Source organism: Rhagoletis zephyria, unplaced genomic scaffold (assembly GCF_001687245.7).
Source record: "Rhagoletis zephyria isolate East Lansing unplaced genomic scaffold, Rhagoletis_zephyria_1.1 Rzeph_scaffold_02185, whole genome shotgun sequence".
Taxonomy (NCBI): Eukaryota; Metazoa; Arthropoda; class Insecta; order Diptera; family Tephritidae; genus Rhagoletis; species Rhagoletis zephyria.
In genome coordinates this window covers 18,455-40,564 of record NW_016159269.1, presented here as the reverse complement: position 1 = coordinate 40,564, position 22,110 = coordinate 18,455, and the positions used below count along the sequence as shown (strand labels likewise).

General features: G+C 39.9%; 1 protein-coding gene across 2 annotated transcripts in view; it reads left to right on the top strand.

The window, feature by feature from the left end:
• The window catches only part of LOC108366197 (uncharacterized), a 33,656-nt gene extending 16,260 nt beyond the window's left edge, over positions 1-17,396 (top strand). The window contains exons 1-2 of one of the 2 annotated variants that reach the window (XR_001848058.1): positions 2,663-2,736; positions 16,900-17,396. Coding sequence is in view for 1 of the 2 variants with exons in the window: in XM_017620514.1 (XP_017476003.1) it covers positions 16,900-17,358 (459 nt within the window). In the remaining variant the exon portion in view is untranslated. Of the gene's footprint in view, positions 1-2,662; positions 2,737-16,899 lie in introns of those variants that run through there. The other variant, XM_017620514.1, reaches the window with a different exon arrangement.
• Positions 17,397-22,110: the final 4,714 nt, after the last annotated feature.

The window sequence follows — 22,110 nt, the reverse complement described above, 5'->3', positions numbered from 1 at the left end:
GCTTAAGCTTAAAATATTTGCATAAAAATATTTAAAAAAAAATAAAAAAAAATTTTTACGGAATCGTAATGATGATGCTGTTTTTAACATTTTTCCAAGATTGGTATAAGAAAAACTTGAATAACTGAACCTAAACTCTTCCGATTTAGACTTAAGAGGTGTCATTGGAAATGTATTTTCTCACCCTTTTCATTTATTTGCTAATAAACTTATTCAAAGGATGGAAGAGAAAGGTAGGAGAAACGAACCTCATTCAAAGTTGAATTAAGATCTTTGGTATTCGAAAAAAAAGATGGGACACGAATGACGTTTTTTTTTTGGCCAGAAATAAAAACGGTCTACTGAGATCCCATAAGTCTAAATCAGAACATTTTTGGCCCAGTTATTCAAGTTTTTCGTAAATCAATCTTTGAAAAAAGTAAAAAAAAAAACAGCATCAAATATCTCATTCTTACGATTCCGTTGAAAAGATTTTTAAATATTTTTATGCAGATTTTTTAAGCTTATTTTAACTTGTCATCTGAGGGGACTTTTTAAAAAAGTTCTTTAAGAAACAATTTTTATTAATAAAAAACTTCATTTTTGGAGGTATTTTCAAATCGGTCCAGCTCACTTAAATCTTAATATGTTTACGAAATATTTCGGTGGACGTCTTAAAATATAATAAATTTAGTAGTCCCGGCGGAAAAACCGCAACTTTTTTTGGTGATGCAGTCTAATGTACATACATAAATGCATATATACATAAATACGTACATACAAACATATATAAAAATGCATGTTATGTGTGTACACATGTATGAATATAACTCTAAAAAATAATTCATTCCATAATCTATTTTTATGTATGTAATAAATTTTATTTGTTGTTTTAAATGCTGCCATAATATAATACTTTACATATACATATACGCATATGTACATACAATTATTAACATACTTTCGTACATAATCTATTGACATACATTCCCACATTTTGATGCACAAAAATGCATGTGTTGTATAGTACACTCGGAGCGCTCGCTCGTCGCTCACTCGTCTTTCCTAGCAGAGTAAGTATGCAGACAGCTTCGCACTGCGAGCGAGGCAACACACAACAGCCTCGCTCGTTTAATAGGACCGCGAGCAAACAAGCAGCGCTCGCTCGTTTGGCGAGCGAGCCAAACTTCTCGTGCCTCGCCTCATTGCTCGCTCGCTCGCTCGAACTCCGAGTTTTTGCCCACCCTGTAAATACCTAAAGCTTGTAGGCCCCAAACATCGCATTTTTATTCTTAATGCCATTATAGTGGCTTGCACAAGGAAAATGTTTCCACATACGTAGAGTTATAGATCGAAATTGAGTACCTAAAACAATTGTCGAGTCATCTGAATCGGAGTCCGAGTCAGATTCCTCATTACTGTCACATTCATTTATAGGTCCTAGATAAAAAAAATCAATAATTGAACATATTGATTGGGAATAAATAGGTATACATATCTGATATACTCAGGGACCATAACGCTTATAACTTTTATTTAAAAATTTATTTTTATTGGTTATTTACGGAGTTTTATTTTTTTGAATTTCATTTATTGCTCAGAAAATTACAGTTATTCTTTAACGGGCATGTTCTGAAATTCGAAACTTTGAACTCGACTCGATTTTCCAAACATTTTTTAATTACATCTGACGAAAAGAGTGAATATTCTAATTGAAACCCGTAAAAGAAGCAGCAGCGATATGTGGCTAAGCGAGGACTGCTTAACCAGTCAGACACCCAAAATTCTGTAAATTCTATAAAGTTAGCATTCCATTGAATTGTATTTGAATTCCTAATCATGTACATATTTGCACTACTATTTGAAATTTACTCATTAGTTGTACTTAGTTATTCATATGTGTATTAAAATTACATGCTTATTGTACACACGTATTCATACATCATATTAACATATTTATTATATCCATTTATTTGCATAACGCACTTAGCTTAAAATCGCTATTTGAATTATTGGATTATTGTACTTAATATATTTGAAGTCTAAAACTCCCCTAACGTTTAAACAACTTTAAGTAGCGATATAAGTAGTTGGTAACACTGATGCCGATAAGGCACGCCCCCTTTGACAGCGCACGAAAGGGAATAAGAAGGAATGACACTTCGTTGTCATAATCAGAATTTTTTCCACACTCGTGCCGCCCAGCCGCAATTCGCGAATTTTTCTCGAAAAACCCTAATTTGTATACCGCGCAATCGGTATTCCGCCTAGTTGAATAAACTCTTAAAAGTTGGTGAATAAATTGTAAAGTTAGAGCGAACATCCGTGTTTTATTTTGAAACATCCACCCGCCGCGTCGAAAACCCAAACGCGCCGTCCGATAATCATCGCCCCTACGGTTTGTGCATCCAAAAAAAGCACAGCAGTCACCGCCAGCTGCAGTATTGCCGTCCGCCACCCGTTCCCCAAATCGCCGTTCGTCAGCAGCTCCCGCATCATCGCCTGCCGCCAGCTTTTGCATCGCCGCCTGCCACCACCTACCACATCGCCGCCTGCCACCATCGACGACATCGCCACCACCACTAGTTTCCTGGTTCGCCAGCACCCCCATCTGAGGGTCAGCTCACCCCCCGCCGTTGGGTCATCTCGCCCTATTCCCCGAAAAGGCCTACAGCCTAAACACTGGTCCTTCGTCGCCTTGAAAGAGCCAGCACCGTTGGAATTCAGAACCCAAATAAAAAGTATCCCTAAAAAACCGTAAGTAAGAATCTGAATTGCTTACTAACCCCATTTCACCAAAAAACAGCCTAAAAACTAGCCAAATCGCGCATACATTTTGATCCTCTAAAGAAAAATCTTATAAGTTTAATAAAAACGGTGCTCGCATCCCGTTATAGAAAATTTCTTTACATATATATGTAGGGAAAGACGGTTCGCTTGGTTATGTAAATAAAGTGACGTTTATTCGAATGTTCAATTGTACAATAATTTCGACCTACAGCTATGCGACAGTTTGGCGACTGTGTTGTGCGCGCTTTGACATAAAATGATAGACTCTCTGGATGGATACCATGTCTTCTGTTCGTTCGTTAGTTCGTCCTCTGTCTATTCGTTCCTTCGTTCTGTCGTTCCTTCGTTCACCTACCTAGTGTTGCCATATACCCCGATATCCCATTCCCACAATTGGCCGTCCTGACAATTTATTCGACTCTGAATAACTAGCGCCACGGTTTCATGTTTACGGCTACGGTTGTCGTTCTTATCGGCCCCTCTTGATTTCCGACCTTCTCAACCTCATATCTTCCGTGGTTCAACTTGGCGGTTACCTTATACGGCCCTAGATATTTCGGTCTCAACTTCATGGCCGTGCCAAATTGTGTTTTTTTAATGGCTACTAAGTCATTAAGGTTATAATTGACTTCTGTTTTCCTATTTTTATTGAACGTCCTGCAGTTTTCGTATTGTACTTTCTTGATGTTTTCTTGGGCATTTTGTCTAACCAAATCTCGTTCAGTATCTAGCTCCTCGGTTATCACTTCATCTAAAATTTGTCGCAAATCTGGGTAATCGTTTACCCACATGTCTAGTCCGGTAAGAATTCTAAAGGGCGTTGCTTTGGTGCTGCGCGGTATAGTGTTATTCAGAACTTGCTACACTTTTGCCACGTGGTTGTACCACTGGGTGGGGTTGCTTTGACACTTCTTTGAAATCATTGGGATAACTGTTTTGTGGACGCGTTCCACTTGCCCGTTCCCCCGAGGTACTCCCGTCGCGATTTTCAAGTGCTGGATATTTCCTTTAGTGCAATAATCTCTGAAAGGGTTCGACGTAAACGCCGATCCCCTATCGGTTATTATCCGCTTAGGGTTACCAAATATCGCCGCTTCTTTTTCTAGTTTATCTATTACCTCCTCGACCCCCGTGGACTTAGTTGGGTATAACCACGTAAACTTTGAAAACCCGTCGACTATCACTAGAATGTGGTTATACTTTTTCCGCGTTTCGGTTAATGGTCCGACGTGATCTACGTGATAGGTCCCTAACGGCTCGCAGGCTTTATCTATTGGCGCTAAGAACCCTTCTTTTTTGCCTCTTTTTGCATCTATGACTATGCATTCCACGCAACTCTTCACCACCTTTGCCACCTTTTCGGCCAAGTTGGGTATGTAATAGTTTCGCTCTAGCAACTCCTGAGTCTTTTTACTAGCAAAGTGATTTTGATCGTGCGCCAATTTTATTATCTCAGTCTCCATGCTGGAAGGCACAACGAGCAGTTCTTTCACGGGATCACTATAAACGATACCGTTTTTCATGAAAAATTCCTCATAATTTCCTGTCTCTAAAATCTTTTTTACCGCTCTTATCCAACTATCCTACGCTTGGGCTTCTCTCAGTCTAACTGTTAGTGCATCTTCGACTAATAAGCAGTAAACGCGACTCAGAGCGTCCACATGCCTCATACGCGATCCTGACCTGTGCTCGACCACGTAGTCGTACTCTTGTAAATACATTGCCCACCTCATGACGGCCTGCATTCTCGGTTTTCTGAACTCGACTACCCCCTGCCTAAAGACCAACTCTACGTCTTTGAGCACATCGCTTCCTATTATGGCTGCGTACGGTATGTCGCGTTCTTTTACAACGTAAAAAGTAATCTTCAAGACCACCTCGTCGATCTCGATTTCGTCATCGAAACTACCCAATGTCGTGAGATGCCCCTTGCCTGTTCCATACAGTTGCCGTCTGTCTTTACTAAGGTCGAAATCGCCTAGCATCATGAGGGTATCGTATCTCATTATACATGAATCACACCCAGTATCTACCAGCGCGCTAAAGGTGAAATTGTTCATTGACACCTCAATAAATATTAAATTACTTTTAGTTTTGTTCTCGCCATGTTGGCCCAACGTGTTAACTCGCTCGTTTTTAACACCTTTATCCCCTTTACCTGTTCTACAATCTTTAGCAAAATGGCCTCTTTGCTTACATTTAAAGTATGTTACACTGCGTTCGCCTGAACTCGAGCATTCCCTGGCCAGATGACCCTCTCTATCGCATTTGAAGCACCTTTTCTTTTGCTGCACCTTCTCGCTACCACCCTTCTCAGACCATACCTGAGGCATACCCGCTCTGTTTGACGACGTCGGGGCACACCGAATTTTTTCGTATACGCGTATCTGTTCTTTGAGCTCATTAAGGCTTTTTGCCTGGTACAACATAGATTTGTTTGAACGCGTGTCTGGTACCCCTTCTACAAAATATTCTACGACACTCTTTTCGTCGAGATCGATAGGTTTCCCTATTTCTATGAGTGCATACAAATATTCGTGTAAGGTTTCTTTAGCCTGCTTTCGTCTGGTTCTTAAAGCGCGGTGGACCTCTGAGGCACACAACTTTTCGCCGAACTCTTCTGTCAGCGCCTCTTTTAACCCTTTCCAGTCTTTACACCCTACTAGCCCGCGAGCGAACGACTTTGCAGCACCTTTGAGTAACTGCTTAGCATACACGTACCTCTGTAAGCCATTCCAACCTACTGNCACAACTTTTCGCCGAACTCTTCTGCCAGCGCCTCTTTTAACCCTTTCCAGTCTTTACACCCTACTAGCCCGCGAGCGAACGACTTTGCAGCACCTTTGAGTAACTGCTTAGCATACACGTACCTCTGTAAGCCATTCCAACCTACTGTGTCAGCCACGTCCTCGAACTCCTCCACCCAGTGGTTCACCCCACTGGCGCAGTCACCCGAAAATGGCGAGACACTATCCTCTATATCCCGCAGCGTAAACATCGCCCTTTGCCCATTTAAATTGTGGACGGTAGCGTCATCGTAAATTGAATTTGTCGATTCATTTTCACTTAACGCTTCCTCCCCTCCTTCTCCTGCAAACACTATATGCTGCAGCAAGCGCAACTGCAAATCCTTTTTTCTACCCACTACACTCAAGTTCAATTCTCTTAGTTTGTCTTTTAACATTTCCACTGTCATTGCCCTTATTGTGTCGGTATCCATCTTACAAATTTTAATTTGAGCCAACTTATATTTTAAAAATATTATCCACAACACAACAACAGAAATAGGAGTGCCAATTCTCTACACAAACTTGTTTAAATGTTGATATTTAGAATATGTGTATATGTGAAAATATTAACTCTTATTAAAAAACTGAAAGTAGAAATACACTGTCTTTACGCAAACTTAGTATGTCAATCTTGATATTTGAAATGTGTGTAATGAAAATACACTCTCTCTACGGAAACTGGAATGTTGAATTTAATGTGTAGGTACTACTCAGACTACAATAATTGCAATTACATACGCAAGTAAGAAAGAGAAAATAGGAATATAAAACTATACAAAATCACGTACAATAGTTCTTGGTCCCTCGGCGATATCGCTGCTTCTCTTTTTCTCTGCTGGAACGTCGATCCTGTAGTGTTTTGGTTTCTACGGTGGTTCAACACGCTGCTCTCGTTTCGCTTGGTACTGCACTGTTCGGTATAAATATGTACATACACATCGGAGTGCGCAAATACGTACAAAAGCTGCTATACTCGTTGCTACTGCGCAATGACGAAACGTAAATACTACTTTAGTTGTTCACTTCGCTGGTGAGTTTTATTTTGTGCTGTTTTCCAACACGAAGTACGAGTGCACAGATGAGCTGCTGTAGTCACTGCTGCCGAAATAACGAAACGTAGTCACTATTGCCCTCGCCCACTTCCCAGGTGGATTTTGTTTTCTCGCACTTATTCGCCTCGAGTGCAAAGATGAGCTGCTGTATTCATTGCTTATAAACGTATACGCTATTCACTCATTTCCCTGGTGGATTTTGTGTTTTGCTGCTTTTGAAACCGACGTAAGAGTGCACAGATGAGCTGCTGTATTCATTGCTTATAAACGTATACGCTATTCACTCATTTCCCTGGTGGATTTTGTGTTTTGCTGCTTTTGAAACCGACGTAAGAGTGCACAGATGAGCTGCTGTATTCGTTGCTGCCGAAATAATTTCAACCGCTGCCCTCTCTTTTCGGCTAGGGTTTTCTAGTATACACTTGTTTCGAGAACAGTTTGCCTTCGGCTTTTTGCAAAAACTTTGTCTTTGGCTAGTTTTTATTTTGCANCACAGATGAGCTGCTGTATTCGTTGCTGCCGAAATAATTTCAACCGCTGCCCTCTCTTTTCGGCTAGGGTTTTCTAGTATACACTTGTTTCGAGAACAGTTTGCCTTCGGCTTTTTGCAAAAACTTTGTCTTTGGCTAGTTTTTATTTTGCCAGCACTTTGTCTTTGCCCGTTATAACGGCGATGAGTTGAATTTCAATTTCGTCGTTTTACCGTACGACCGCTGTGACCGCTGAAGCACCCAATATTTAACGCGTCACTTTTGGGACTTCGCGTATGTACAGTTTATGCAGATTTTTATGCACACTTTGCGACTTACTTACTTGCACGCAAATACAATTGGTTTTGTCCGCACTTTCGCATGTGTTTATTCATGCGCATATTAGTTTTACTGTCTGCGCAGTTCAGCACTAATTATTTTCCGTTTGGGTTTTCTTTGCACGCAAACGCAATTACATACACTTATGCCATTTTACAACGTTTTTTATTTTTTATTTTTTTTTTTTTATTAATTTCCAACGCGCGCACACATCACGGACGAGCCCCCATTTGTAGGGAAAGACGGTTCGCTTGGTTATTTAAATAAAGTGACGTTTATTCGAATGTTCAATTGTACAATAATTTCGACGTATAACTATGCGACAGTTTGGCGACTGTGTTGTGCGCGCTTTGACATAAAATGATAGACTCTCTGGATGGATACCATGTCTTCTGTTCGTTCGTTAGTTCGTCCTCTGTCTATTCGTTCCTTCGTTCTATCGTTCCTTCGTTCACCTACCTAGTGTTGCCATATACCCCGATATCCCATTCCCACATATACATTCACACGTGGACAAAAGTCACCGTCATTTGCCCCTTACAACGTATGAGGAGCGACCACGCCCATAAAATACTAAAAACACAAAAAATTTAATTTTCAACTAAAACTGCAATTGATTTCACCTTATTATTTGTAAAAAAAATTTTATAATTCTCAATTTTTACAAAGAAAAAATTCACTTATTATAATACATATGTATTTCTTATGGACAAAAGTCACCGTCACATTACATAGAAATTAATTTTAATAGGTTGTATGTTTGCCATTATTTTTAATAACTTCTTGCAAACGTTTCTGCATTGAATGTACCAATTTCGTAGTTACATCTGAACTTATTTTCTCCCATTCTTCCAGAAGTATTTGTTTCAGTACATTTTTTGACGTAATATGATGTTCTCGCACCCGTCGATCCAAATGGTCCCATAAATGTTCGATCGGGTTAAGATCTGGTGACTGGGGTGGAGTTTTCAGGGTGTGAGGGGTGTTGTACAAGACCCACAAGCGAACCATTTCTGCTGTATGCTTGGGGTCATTGTCATGTTGAAAGTAGTAGTCAGTTTCAATTCCAAGTTTTTGAGCGCTTTTCTTCAAATTTTCTTTGAGGATATTCAAATAAAGTGTTTTGTCCATTATTTCTTCTATAAATACGAGCTCTCCAACCCCACCTGCTGACATACCCCCCCACACCATAACTCCAGCACCTCCATGTTTTACAGTTGTATGAATATTTTTCTCTAATAATGCATCGCCTTTTTGCCGCCATGTCAAAACACGCCCATCCGACTTGTAAACACAAAATTTGCTTTCATCAGAGAAGATTACTTTCTCCCAAAAGTCCGTTGGCTTGTTTATGTGCTCCTTTGCGAAAGAAAGCCGCTTTGTTTGGTTCACCTTGCTAATAAGTGGTTTTTTTCGGCAGGTTCGCGCATTATATCCAGCAGTATTCAGCACTCTTCGGACAGTGCGAGGATGAACTACCTTACCTGTGCCTTCTTTTATCACTGCAGCGATTTCCGAAGATGGAGTCTTTGGCTCTTTTTTTATTATTTTTATTATCTCCCGTTTTTCCCGATCTGATAGTGCTGGTGGCCGTCCACTTCTCGGTTGATATTTACATTCTGGATCATTTTTGAAGCGATTTATTATATCAGTAATGGTAGTACGGGGACGTTGAACTAAAGCACATATTTCCCGGATGCTTTTATTTTGTTTATAAGCGTTTAAAATAATTTTCCGCTCCTCAACAGTAGTTTCTTTTCTTTTTTGGCTCATTTTATATCAACACGTGGCATTTGCAAGCCTTTTCACACAAATAACGGTACTTTGTTATGACAGATCAACTCTAAAGTTACCATGTTACAAGAAATTGATTATAAAAGAGGGTAGAGTGACCAACTCATTTTGATTAAATTTCTATTTCTACTAAAAAATATGCACGGGTCCAGTAACGGTGTATTTTGTCCATAAGAAATACATATTATAATGAGTAAATTTTTTTTTGGAAAAAGTTGCGAATTATAAAAGATTTTTTTTTACAAATAATAAGTTGAAATCAATTGCAGTTTTAGATGAAAATAAAATTTTTTGTGTTTTTAGTATTTTATGGGCGTCGTTGCTCCTCATACGTTGTAAAGGGCAAATGACGCTGACTTTTGTCCACGTGTGTATGTACATTCNATACGCGGTAAATACATACTGTAAGACAGTAAAAATAAAAGCTGTAAAACTAAATTCTCTCCCAATTAAGCGAGCCCCTGTATGATTTAAAACCCATTTGTGCATAATTTACTCACATCCATTTTTATAACATATATCTCCTTTTTAGTTTGCACAACAAAATATTAAAGTGAAACAGGTGCTTCGTGTATGCAAACATACATACACACATACATTTGTATGTACAATACATAGCTCACGTATAAGCACACATTCATATAATTAAATACAGTGGCACAAACTCGTGTTATGATCTCAATTTATAATCTCACTCTGAAATAACGTACAGTGGCTTTCTACTTTACAAAAAAAGAAAGTTCGTCTCTGAAATATTTAGAAACGTATGCAACAAAATAAAAGCTGAGAATAAAAATTACTTGCATATTATCCCTATGCTCCATGTTTAAGCAAATCTCCGTGTAAACATACATATATACACAAACATATTGTAAACTATCTCTACTAACACATAATTACATTTTCCCAACAACATATATATACATTTAATACATANTTAGAAACGTATGCAACAAAATAAAAGCTGAGAATAAAAATTACTTGCATATTATCCCTATGCTCCATGTTTAAGCAAATCTCCGTGTAAACATACATATATACACAAACATATTGTAAACTATCTCTACTAACACATAATTACATTTTCCCAACAACACATATATACATTTAATACATTATATAATATAAAGTGCTATTAAGATAAAGGCTAATTCGGCACACATACACATAGTTATACGGTGCAGTGCGGGTACAGTGAAACGGTCCCCTTATATCCCTCAATAGACCCACAAAAAAAAAATTAATAAATAAAAATAAAATACAATAAAATAAAAATTCTCCAGCGATTTTATCAGTAGCACGTATCAAAGTGCAAACACCCTTTTTTATATATCGTTGCATTCGCAATTACGTAATTGCCTTTCATTGCGTTAATTTAGCAAGAATCATTAAAAATATATATACATATATACAGGGTGTCCCAGAAGTAACCTGCCAAACTTTAGGGGAAGGTAGGTGGGGAGGTGAGCTCCCTGATAAACAAAAAATTTTCAGGTAAAAGTGTCACCGTTTTTGAAATATTTAATTTTTTTTATTAAAAAAAAATCGTGGCTTTTCATGCATTTTCTTTAACTGCATCTACAAACCAGGCTATACTTAGTAAATTTTTTATGTAAAATACTTCCAGATAGTTGCTCTCCATACTCAAATGCAACGTAGTTAAAAATGCTAAATAGTGCAAAGGTACATTATTACCTGCTCCTGACAATATTTTATGTTACTTACTGGAATTAGTGAAAGTGGATTTTGTGAAATTGGACCCTTCGAACATTGTGTTATTAATACTATGACAGAGAACACGCAGTATACGTCGCATGAATATGCGGATATTCACCTAATTTACGGTGAAGCTTGCTGTAATGCCAGAGCTGCTCAAAGACTCTATGCAGACCGAGACCCCAATCGTCGGCACCCGGGTCGTGAAGTATTCGCCCGGACCCATAGAGAAATATATGAAGGTAAGTGATTTTACACCTTTCTTGTTTGCTTGCTTGTGAACTATCATATTTCACTTTTTTAAGGTCGCATACCTGAAAGGCGTGGCGACGAAACAGGACGTCCGGCGNACGTCCTGCGACGGTAGATGTTGAAGTTGTGTTAGAGGGAGTGGAACTAGGTCCTTCGACTTCAGTGAGAGTGATGGAAAGACGAACGGGAATACCAAAAACTACAGTTCACAAAGCTTTAAAAGACCATCGATTTCATCCCTCCCACATTCAACGTGTTCAGGCTCTACAAGAAAGAGATTACCTCTCGAGGGTTAGATTTTGCCGTGAAATGATGCGAATGTATGAATCAGACCCCAACTTTTTTAATCAAATAATTTGGAGCGATGAACCATCATGCAGACGTGATGGTTATTTTAATTTACATAACCTTCACAGTTAGCGGTATTTTTATTTGTCAGATATTGGGACCTGTGGAACTGCCGCCAACGCTCAACTCTCACAGTTATTTAGAGTTCCTTCAGGAACGGCTTCCAACTCTTTTAGAAGATGTACCCTTAAACCTGCGGCGATGACTATGGCTGCAAAATGACGGGTGCCCTGCTCACTGTGGGCGTGCAGTAAGAGCTCATTTAGACGAAACTTATCCCCGCCGATGGATTGGACGATACGGACCAATCACGTGGCCCGCTCGATCGCCTGACCTGACTCCATTAGATTTTTTCTACTGGGGCTGTCTTAAGGACAAAATTTATTCCAAAACAATTCAAAACGAAGAGCTGCTGAGATAGCCCAATTGAGTTTAAGATCTCTAAAAGCGTATTTTCTTAAAAGATGCCGAGCTTGTATTAGAGTAGAAGGTCACAAATTTGAGCATATTTTAGCAATAAATGAATAAATTTTTCGTCAAACAACTCATGTATATTTTATTTCACGTGGACCCATCCTTCACAAAAAATATTGATAGATATAGCCCTTGTTATAGACTCTAGTCCGAATTCCGGTAAGTAACATAAAATAATATCAGGAGCAGGTAATAATGTACCTTTGTACTATCTAGCATGTCATTGGTCGTCAAAAGCGGCTATAACTTTTTTTTCTATTCGAAACAGTAAGAGTGGCACCTTTCTGAAATCTTTATTAAATGAGCAATTTTTTTATGTAATGTAAAGTTATAGCTCAGTACATTTTTTTTTACCAGAGATTGTCAAAGTTGGGGAAGAAAATATCAAAATGTTAAAAATCCCAAAATAGTCATAATTTTATGATGGTTCCTTAATATATTTTAACTACATTGCATTTGAGTATGGAGAGGCAACTATCTGGAAGTATTTTACATAAAAAATTTACTAAGTATAGCTTAGTTTGTAGATGCAGTTAAAGAAAATACATGAAAATACACGATTTTTTTTAATTCAAAATTTTTTAAATATTTCAAAACCGGTGACACTTTTACCTGAAATTTTTTTGTTTATCAGGGAGCTCACCCCTGCACTAAAAATTAAAGACAAGAACATTGATAATTTTTGGAATCGAGTACAGAGCGCATATGATTTAGTAAAAGAGACTGAGGAGCAGGACCTTCCCGAGGACTTCAAAGCCTCCGCTTATAATAAAAACAGGTCATGCCTCATAACGTATGAAGATACGAAAGCCCAGATTGGTGATCAACTCCTGCTTCTTAATCAAGTCAGCAATACCACGCCTACTCCCACGAAAACTCTAGCTTCGGCTTAAAGGTCCCACCGTGCGATACGGAAACATTTTATGGGGGTTATGAGCAATGGCCGTCTTTTCGTGACATGTTCACGGCGGTATATATTAATCACCCAAAACTCACAAAAGCTCAGAAATTGTACCATCTCTGGTACAAGACTCAAGGCAAAGCCGGCCAAATAGTGAAACAATTCCCACTGAGCGATGATAATTTTGATCTGGCATGGGAAGCGTTACGGTCTCGCTATGAGAATAAAACAGTATTAGTTGACAAACAAATACGTATTCTCATGAATTTAAAATCTATTCAAGTGGAGAACAGTGAAGATATTCAAAAACTCCAATCATCAGTGAATAACTGTCTCCAAATTCTCGCCACCCAACAAGTCTCCACAGAGAGCTGGGACCCCATAATAATTTACCTCGTCACCTCAAAACTTCTTGAGAACACAGTGGCTCTGTGGGAGCAATCTCTCAGTTCCAGGAAAGACCTTCCGAACTGGTCCCAAATGAACCAGTTCCTAACCACTCGATATGAGGTGGTCGAAAGGGTTGATCAATGGCGCCCAGCGAAACCAAGACCCAATCCCCAAAATTACATTTTATTTAGAACCCCTCAACCGCACAACAGACCCCCCTTCAAACCTTCTCACTTTCAACAGTCGCATAATAAATCATCGACGCAAGTCCAATCGCATGTGACAGAACAGCGTACGATGTATAAATGTTCCATGTGCAAAGATTCCTCGCACTCATTGTGGAACTGCCACAGGTTCCGTAAATTGTCGGTTCAGGATCGCAGAAAATTCGTAAGAGAAAACAACATGTGCTTTAACTGCCTCTCTCAGTCACACTCCCTGAAAGATTGTCCAAGTACTCAAACCTGCTCCAATTGTCGAGAAAGACACAACTCAGTGCTTCACTATAGCACAGCCCCTCCGCCAAAAAGGCAAGACTCTCGAGTACAAAGGACCACATTGCAGGTAGCCATGACTGATATGCCAAACCCCAACCTGCAAGCCCCACAAGAAACGGAAGAACAAGATGATTTACCGTCAAGTTCTAATGGAACCAGAGTACAATCGTACTACTCTGAAAATGAGAGCAAAGTCCTTCTCCCTACAGCGATAGTCTCAGTAGAACAGAGAGGAGAACTCTTTAAACTCCGAGCTCTCATCGACCAGGGCTTAGAACGGAGTTTCATTTCTTCTAAGGCCCAAAACAAACTGAGATTACCATGTCAAAGCTCGAACTTTGAAATATCCGGCATGGGTGGGACAGTAGTTCTGGAATCCCAACTACGAAAGTTCTGGGAGGTAGAAGAAGTTCCGACACCCAACCTCATGAGTCCTGAAGATAAGCTATGTGAGGAATTATACCAATCCACTACATCGCGCACGCCGGAAGGTCGCTACGTAGTCCGGCTCCCTTTCAAGCCAAGTTTGCCGAAGGAAATATCTCTAGGTCAATCTCGCACCACAGCTCTCCAGCAATTTTTCAGTATGGAGAGAAGTCTTCAAAAAAAAGCGGACCTAAAACCCCTGTATGATAATGTCTTAGGGGAATATCTCACCCTAAATCATATAGCAGAAACAACTTCCTATANTAAGAGAAAACAACATGTGCTTTAACTGCCTCTCTCAGTCACACTCCCTGAAAGATTGTCCAAGTACTCAAACCTGCTCCAATTGTCGAGAAAGACACAACTCAGTGCTTCACTATAGCACAGCCCCTCCGCCAAAAAGGCAAGACTCTCGAGTACAAAGGACCACATTGCAGGTAGCCATGACTGGTATGCCAAACCCCAACCTGCAAGCCCCACAAGAAACGGAAGAACAAGATGATTTACCGTCAAGTTCTAATGGAACCAGAGTACAATCGTACTACTCTGAAAATGAGAGCAAAGTCCTTCTCCCTACAGCGATAGTCTCAGTAGAACAGAGAGGAGAACTCTTTAAACTCCGAGCTCTCATCGACCAGGGCTTAGAACGGAGTTTCATTTCTTCTAAGGCCCAAAACAAACTGAGATTACCATGTCAAAGCTCGAACTTTGAAATATCCGGCATGGGTGGGACAGTAGTTCTGGAATCCCAACTACGAAAGTTCTGGGAGGTAGAAGAAGTTCCGACACCCAACCTCATGAGTCCTGAAGATAAGCTATGTGAGGAATTATACCAATCCACTACATCGCGCACGCCGGAAGGTCGCTACGTAGTCCGGCTCCCTTTCAAGCCAAGTTTGCCGAAGGAAATATCTCTAGGTCAATCTCGCACCACAGCTCTCCAGCAATTTTTCAGTATGGAGAGAAGTCTTCAAAAAAAAGCGGACCTAAAACCCCTGTATGATAATGTCTTAGGGGAATATCTCACCCTAAATCATATAGCAGAAACAACTTCCTATAAAAAATCCTCAGAAGGAAAATATTATTCCTTCTATCTCCCCCACCACGCGGTTGTCAAACCCGAAAAAGGACCACCAAGGTACGTGTCGTATTTAATGCATCACGAAGATCAGGTTTCGGACTCTCTCTTAATGATGTTTTCTATACCGGCCCAACACTTCAACCCGATCTGATGCTATTAATCCTCAAATGGCGCACGTATCAGTTTGTGTTCAATGGCGATGTAGAAAAAATGTATCGTCAGATACTTTTACATAAAGACCACCAGAATTACCAGAGAATTATATTTAGATCATCTGCAAGCAGCCCCATTCGAGACTACAGGTTAAAAACCGTGACATTCGGTGTAAATTGTGCACCATTCCTCGCAATACGCACTCTTCACCAACTCTCTGATGATGTAAAAATAACACATCCTTTGGCGGTGCCAATACTAAAAACCGAAACATATGTGGACGACATACTTTCTGGCGGCCATGACCTCATCTCAGCAACTAAATCTCCCTCCCAAGTCCCTTAAAAAAGATCACGGCGAACCACCCTGATTTGCCCAAAGACATAAAAAAGGAGGACTTGCTTGAGAGCAACTTTCTCGAATTCGAAAAAGCAAGTATCACCAAAACCCTCGGGATTCAATGGAATGCCATTACTGACTCCTTCTCTTACACCATCAGCCTCGTCGGCGAGCACAAAGCGACATATTCTCTCTTNGGCATTGATTGGAGATTTATCCCCCCTGGCAGCCCTCACATGGGCGGATTTTGGGAATCCGCCGTCAAAAGCTTCAAGTTACACCTCAAACGAATGGCTGGAGCACACAAATTCACGTTTGAAGAATTCGCCACTCTTTTAGTTAGGATCGAAGCGGTATTAAATTCTCGGCCCATCTCCGCTCTCTCCCAAGATCCCACGGAATTCACGGCCCTCACCCCTGGCCATTTCCTAAGGGGAACTGCCCTCTTGTCTCTCCCGGAAGTAGACCATAGCAATTTGTCTCTTCTCAATAGGTGGGAGAGGGTTAAAGTTGTGCACCATCAATTCAGCCGCCGTTGGAAGGAAGATTATCTCAAAGACCTTCAGAAACGTTATAGATGGAAAGACACTAAAGTTTCACCGAAAGCTGGAGAATGCGTTCTCATTATAGATGATACGTTGCCGCCCACTGAGTGGCGTCTGGGACGCATAGAAAGGACCCATCCCGGTCCAGATGGGCATATCCGTGTCGTTGACGTACGCACCAAAACCGGCATTCTCACTCGGTCTATTGTAAAGATATGCCCTNGCGTCTTGGACGCATAGAAAGGACCCATCCCGGTCCAGATGGGCATATCCGTGTAGTTGACGTACGCACCAAAACCGGCATTCTCACTCGGTCTATTGTAAAGCTATGCCCGTTGCCATACGCTAATGGTCCTCCAACACCCACAGCAGATAACTAAACCGATTTTCACCGTTCATGTTGATATCTCTCGTCTTGAACGGCCGCCCTATACCCACACTGCTTCCATACATTTGTTTACCACAATGACTTGACAGGCAATACACCTATAAGCTTATCCCTCTGCCTTATTAACCAGTGTCTAACATCCCACTATTAAGCTATTCGCAAATCCCTATTTGCAGATGGAGATGGACAAGCCTCAGCCGGCACCACGCACTTTTGCTTCGTCGCAGGGGAAGACCGACACACCTAAGCCAGCGCCACGCCCCTCCACTTCGTCGCAGGGGAAGGTTGATACGCCTCAACCGGTGCCACGCCGTGCCTTGTCGCCGAGGGTAGTACTGCCGATGGATGGGGTTCCAATCCCGGCACCTACTCAACCTATAACTGGCGAACCATCAGCAACAGACTTTCAGAGATGTCGTCTTTGTGCGCGCTATCATGCGCTCAGAGTATGCCCAGTTTTTCGGGCCATGCACCCACAACAGAGGTTCCTCATCGCGCGAGCTCATCAGTTCTGCACAAACTGTCTCGCACTCTCCCACGCTACAAGCGCGTGCACATCAAGCGGAAATTGTAGAACATGTGGCCAATATCATCAATGCATAGAAATGACTCCAGCACCTCTGGTCGCCGGTTAAAGCCGCCTGCACGCTACCCACCGAGACTTGCTCGGAACATTGACTCCGCATTTACTGGGCGTCTCCAGCACAAAGCCGCGCGGCAGAACAAGCACCCAATCTAACGCACTACACCAAGAATTCGAAACATAACGCCGAAAGGAAGAGTCACCAAACGGCTGGTGCATGAAGCGATGCGAACCCTGAAGGAGCTGAAAGACGCTCTAGCCGCTTAGCGCGCCTAGGGGGGGCAGGGTGGCTAAGCGAGGACTGCTTAACCAGTCAGACACCCAAAATTCTGTAAATTCTATAAAGTTAGCATTCCATTGAATTGTATTTGAATTCCTAATCATGTACATATTTGCACTACTATTTGAAATTTACTCATTAGTTGTACTTAGTTATTCATATGTGTATTAAAATTACATGCTTATTGTACACACGCATTCATACATCATATTAACATATTTATTATATCCATTTATTTGCATAACGTACTTAGCTTAAACTCGCTATTTGAATTATTGGATTATTGTACTTAATATTTTTGAAGTCTAAAACTCCCCTAACGTTTAAACAACTTTAAGTAGCGATATAAGTAGTTGGTAACACTGATGCCGATAAGGCACGCCCCCTTTGACAGCGCACGAAAGGGAATAAGAAGAAATGACATTTCGTTGTCAGAATCAGAATTTTTCTCGAAAAACCCTAATTTGTATACCGCGCAATCGGTATTCCGCCTAGTTGAATAAACTCTTAAAAGTTGGTGAATAAATTGTAAAGTTAGAGCGAACATCCGTGTTTTATTTTGAAACATCCACCCGCCGCGTCGAAAATCCAAACGCGCCGTCCGATAATCATCGCCCCTACGGTTTGTGCATCCAAAAAAAAGACAGCAGTCACCGCCAGTTGCAGTATTGCCGTCCGCCACCCGTTCCCCAAATCGCCGTTCGTCAGCAGCTCCCGCATCATCGCCTGCCGCCAGCTTTTGCATCGCCGCCTGCCACCACCTACCACATCGCCGCCTGCCACCATCGACCACATCGCCACCACCACTAGTTTCCTGGTTCGCCAGCACCCCCACATGAGGGTCAGCTCACCCCCCGCCGTTGGGTCATCTCGCCCTATTCCCCGAAAAGGCCTACAGCCTAAACAATATGAAATAAATCATTTTAATGCGGGAGTTGTAAAATTTTGGTTAAAAACCATCGAAAAAATTTTCGCAATCGAGTCGATTTCAAATTTTCGAATTTAAGAACATGCCTGTAAGTTTTATTAAGAACATGATCCTGAATACGAGCTAGAGCTGCAAAATTACCGATGTTCGTTACCATCGATGTTTTCAAAGCCAAATATCGATGCACTATCGATGTTTCCCGAGCAGAGTACATTAACACATATCGTCGTTTAAAGTACAAAACCGCGTATCAACAAAATGCAAAACCGCGTATCAAGATAATGCAAAACCGCCTATGTATTAAAAACACTCATATCTCAAAGTGGTTCTCTTTTCTATAAAGCAATCGCATTTCTGGCTAGTATATCTCAGGACGAATAGATAAAGGTTGAGCCAAGAGCTTATGTGAGCAAATCCAATTTTTGGCAGAAAATGTCAGTTACGCGGCTTTGCAGAATGACGATACGCGGTTTTGTACTTTAAACGACGATATATCGCTTTTTTACTTCAATAGTATCATTATCAAAAAGATACAAATTTTGAGTTGAGTATGCAGATATTACCGCTACCTCTTCTTCTATGTTGTGCAAAAATCTTATAGCTGTACTGATTACACTCTGCAACAAATTTCAAAAAGTTGGAGGTGATGAGAATCAGACCAATAGCTGGTCAAATACTCAAAAAGTACCAAAGGATTTGAAAAAGTTGGTTACCATTTCTTTTTTATCTCAATTTGAAGTTGGCGAAGTAAATGAGCGATATTTACCTTTGGGGGTCATTAGCGCACACAAGGGGTGGGTTTTGGGGTTCAAACCCCCCTAAAGCTCATAACCTAAAATATAAACAGTATCTAAAAGTTTAGTACCCAGCTCTCAAGAAAAATTACAAGAAATATTTTTATACCCGAGCGCACTTGTGCACAAGGGTATTATAACTTTATTCACATAACGGTTGTTTGTAACAGGCAAAACGAATCGAGATAGATATAGACAAATGTATACATAAATGATCAAAATGACAAGAGAAATCGATTAAGCGGCGACTGTCTGTCCGTCCGTCCGTCCGTCCGTCTGTGCACACGATATCTCGAGTAAAAATTAAGATATCTTAACGAAACTTGGTATGTGTACTCCTTTCGGGCGTAGGACGGATGGTATTGAAAACGGGCGAAATCGGATAATAACCACGCCTACCTCCCATATAACGGTAACTTTCAGAAATACGAAAATTGCGAAATTTTAGTAACTACTGAAGATTATTCACTCAAAATTGATATTTACAATAATTTTTAGACGAAAAATAAGAATATTATAAACTTTTGAAAAATGGGCGTAGCCACGCCCACTTATGGTTACATGTGTATATCTTGGTAACCGTTGCACCGATTTCTTCCAAACATGGCACAGTTATTGGCCTTGATACAGGATACCACATGGCCGAAAATTTTTAAAATCGGACAATAACCACGCCCACATCCCATATAACGGTAATTTGGAGAAATAAAAAAATCTTCGATAAATCAGTAAATGTTAAAGCTAATTTATTAAAAATTGATGCTTGCAACAATTCTTTAGCAAGAAATACGTCTATGATAAAATTTTAGAAAATGGGCGTGGCACCGCCCACTTATGATCACATATATGTATCTCGGTAACCGTTCTACCAATTTGTACCAAACTCGGTATGGTTATTGTGCTTGCCACATAAAATCAAAACGTTCAAAATTATTGAAATCGGACTAAAATTACGGCTTACGGTAAATTTTAGAAATGCTTGAAACGTCAATATTTCGAAATTTAAGGACGCTAATTTACTCAAAATTGATACACCCCGGCTTACCCGGTAGCTTTCGGAAAGGTGAAAATCATATATTTAATATTTGCGCCGGGTATTTAATGTTCGGCTCCGGCCGAACTTAGACTTTCTTACTTGTTTATTATTTCTGTTGCTTGAAAAAGTACTTTGCTTTTTTTCTTGAAGAAATAAATATACGAGCATTTTTTTCTAGCGAGATGCAAACTGATTTAAGAAATTATGATAGAAGAAAATTTCTTTTCCATTTCTTGTGCGTCATTGGCTGCATTTCTTTATTCACTCTGAACGTTTGGAATAAGCTTTTTTGTTTATTTATTCTTTAGAACGTTCCTGTTGATATGTTGACGTATATTTCAAACGCATTCTGTTTATTCCGGCTGTGAAATGGGATTATCCGGAATGTATAAAGAAACGCAGCCATTGTATACGAATTTTTCGTTTTTCTTGAGAGCTCTTAAAAGTTTAACTGGGAATGAAAACATTGTCCTAAAAATGTGCATTGCATACTCCCTTACTGTTGCTTTTTACACTTTACAGCATAAATAACATTACCACTGATATGTACTTAACAAGCATTCGAAGATTTAATTTGCCAACTTCGTTTCGTTCCACCAAAATGACCTGCATAATAAAAATGCAAGTTCAGTTAATATTTTCGGTATTCGAAATATTAAAAAAATTTGGCAATCGTGAAAAATCACCATCTCCATCGAAAACCAGAAACCAGAAATCGAGGAAAATGAACATTAAAACTATTTTTTAACATTTTTTTGATTATTTTTTAAAGGTGAGCGCATCTTGTGTTTATAGAACTTTATATTAACCAAGTAATTTTCAAATTATGGGACGACCCTTGAGGTACCATCTTTCGGATAAAAGAAAAAATTATGGAAATCGGTTCACGTGGTCAAAAGTTATGCGGTAGCATACATAGAAAAATAAAATTATTCCGACGAATTGACAACCTACCCCTTTTTTGAAGTCGTTAAGAATGTTTGAGTTCTTTGTTAATTTTATGTAATTAAAGTGCAATTTATGAAACTTCAAAAAGTTTATTTCGTTATTACATACTGTCCATAAAACTTGAATAAATGTACTCTCCCTCCCCTCTCCAAAATATATTCCAGGGTGCGCCCCTGCACTACATATTTTAATTTTTCTATAATATCTGTATTTGGTAAAAATTTATTATAAAGTGGCTGATATCACAGTTGATTTAACGCAGGGATGGGCAGATTTTTGGATCTTAAAGCAGTCAAAAAGCCTGCAAGTGCTATGCATGAAGGAAAGTAGTTCTCAGCGTAAAGGGGTATAAAAAAACATTTATTAGTAATGAGAGTCGGAGTACAAGAAATTGTATTACCCTTCATGCTGGCTCTTGATGTATCTCCTCATCTAGCACCTAAATGTACCAACCTTACCACAGAAGTTAAAATGGAATCGAAATAGGCGATGGGAATCACTTACACTTTCATTGGCCGTGATCCTTTACCAGCAGCATTACCTTCGAACGAAGGGAGAACGCATGGATAAACAGAGAAGCGAACAAAGAATGCCTTACAGAGAAACTAATGTAAAATGCCTAGATAAGTACATACTTTTGTATATTAAATTGAAAACAAAAAATAGAGATTGTTTTAAAAAATTAAAATTAATTAAAATTTGTATAGATCAGTTTTTATACACTGGGGTGGCTCGTTTTGCCATTTTTTCTCGGAGCGGATTGTAATACCCGGTAAAAGTGGCCCACCCACATGGACATTACAGGTGTGTATTCTTTT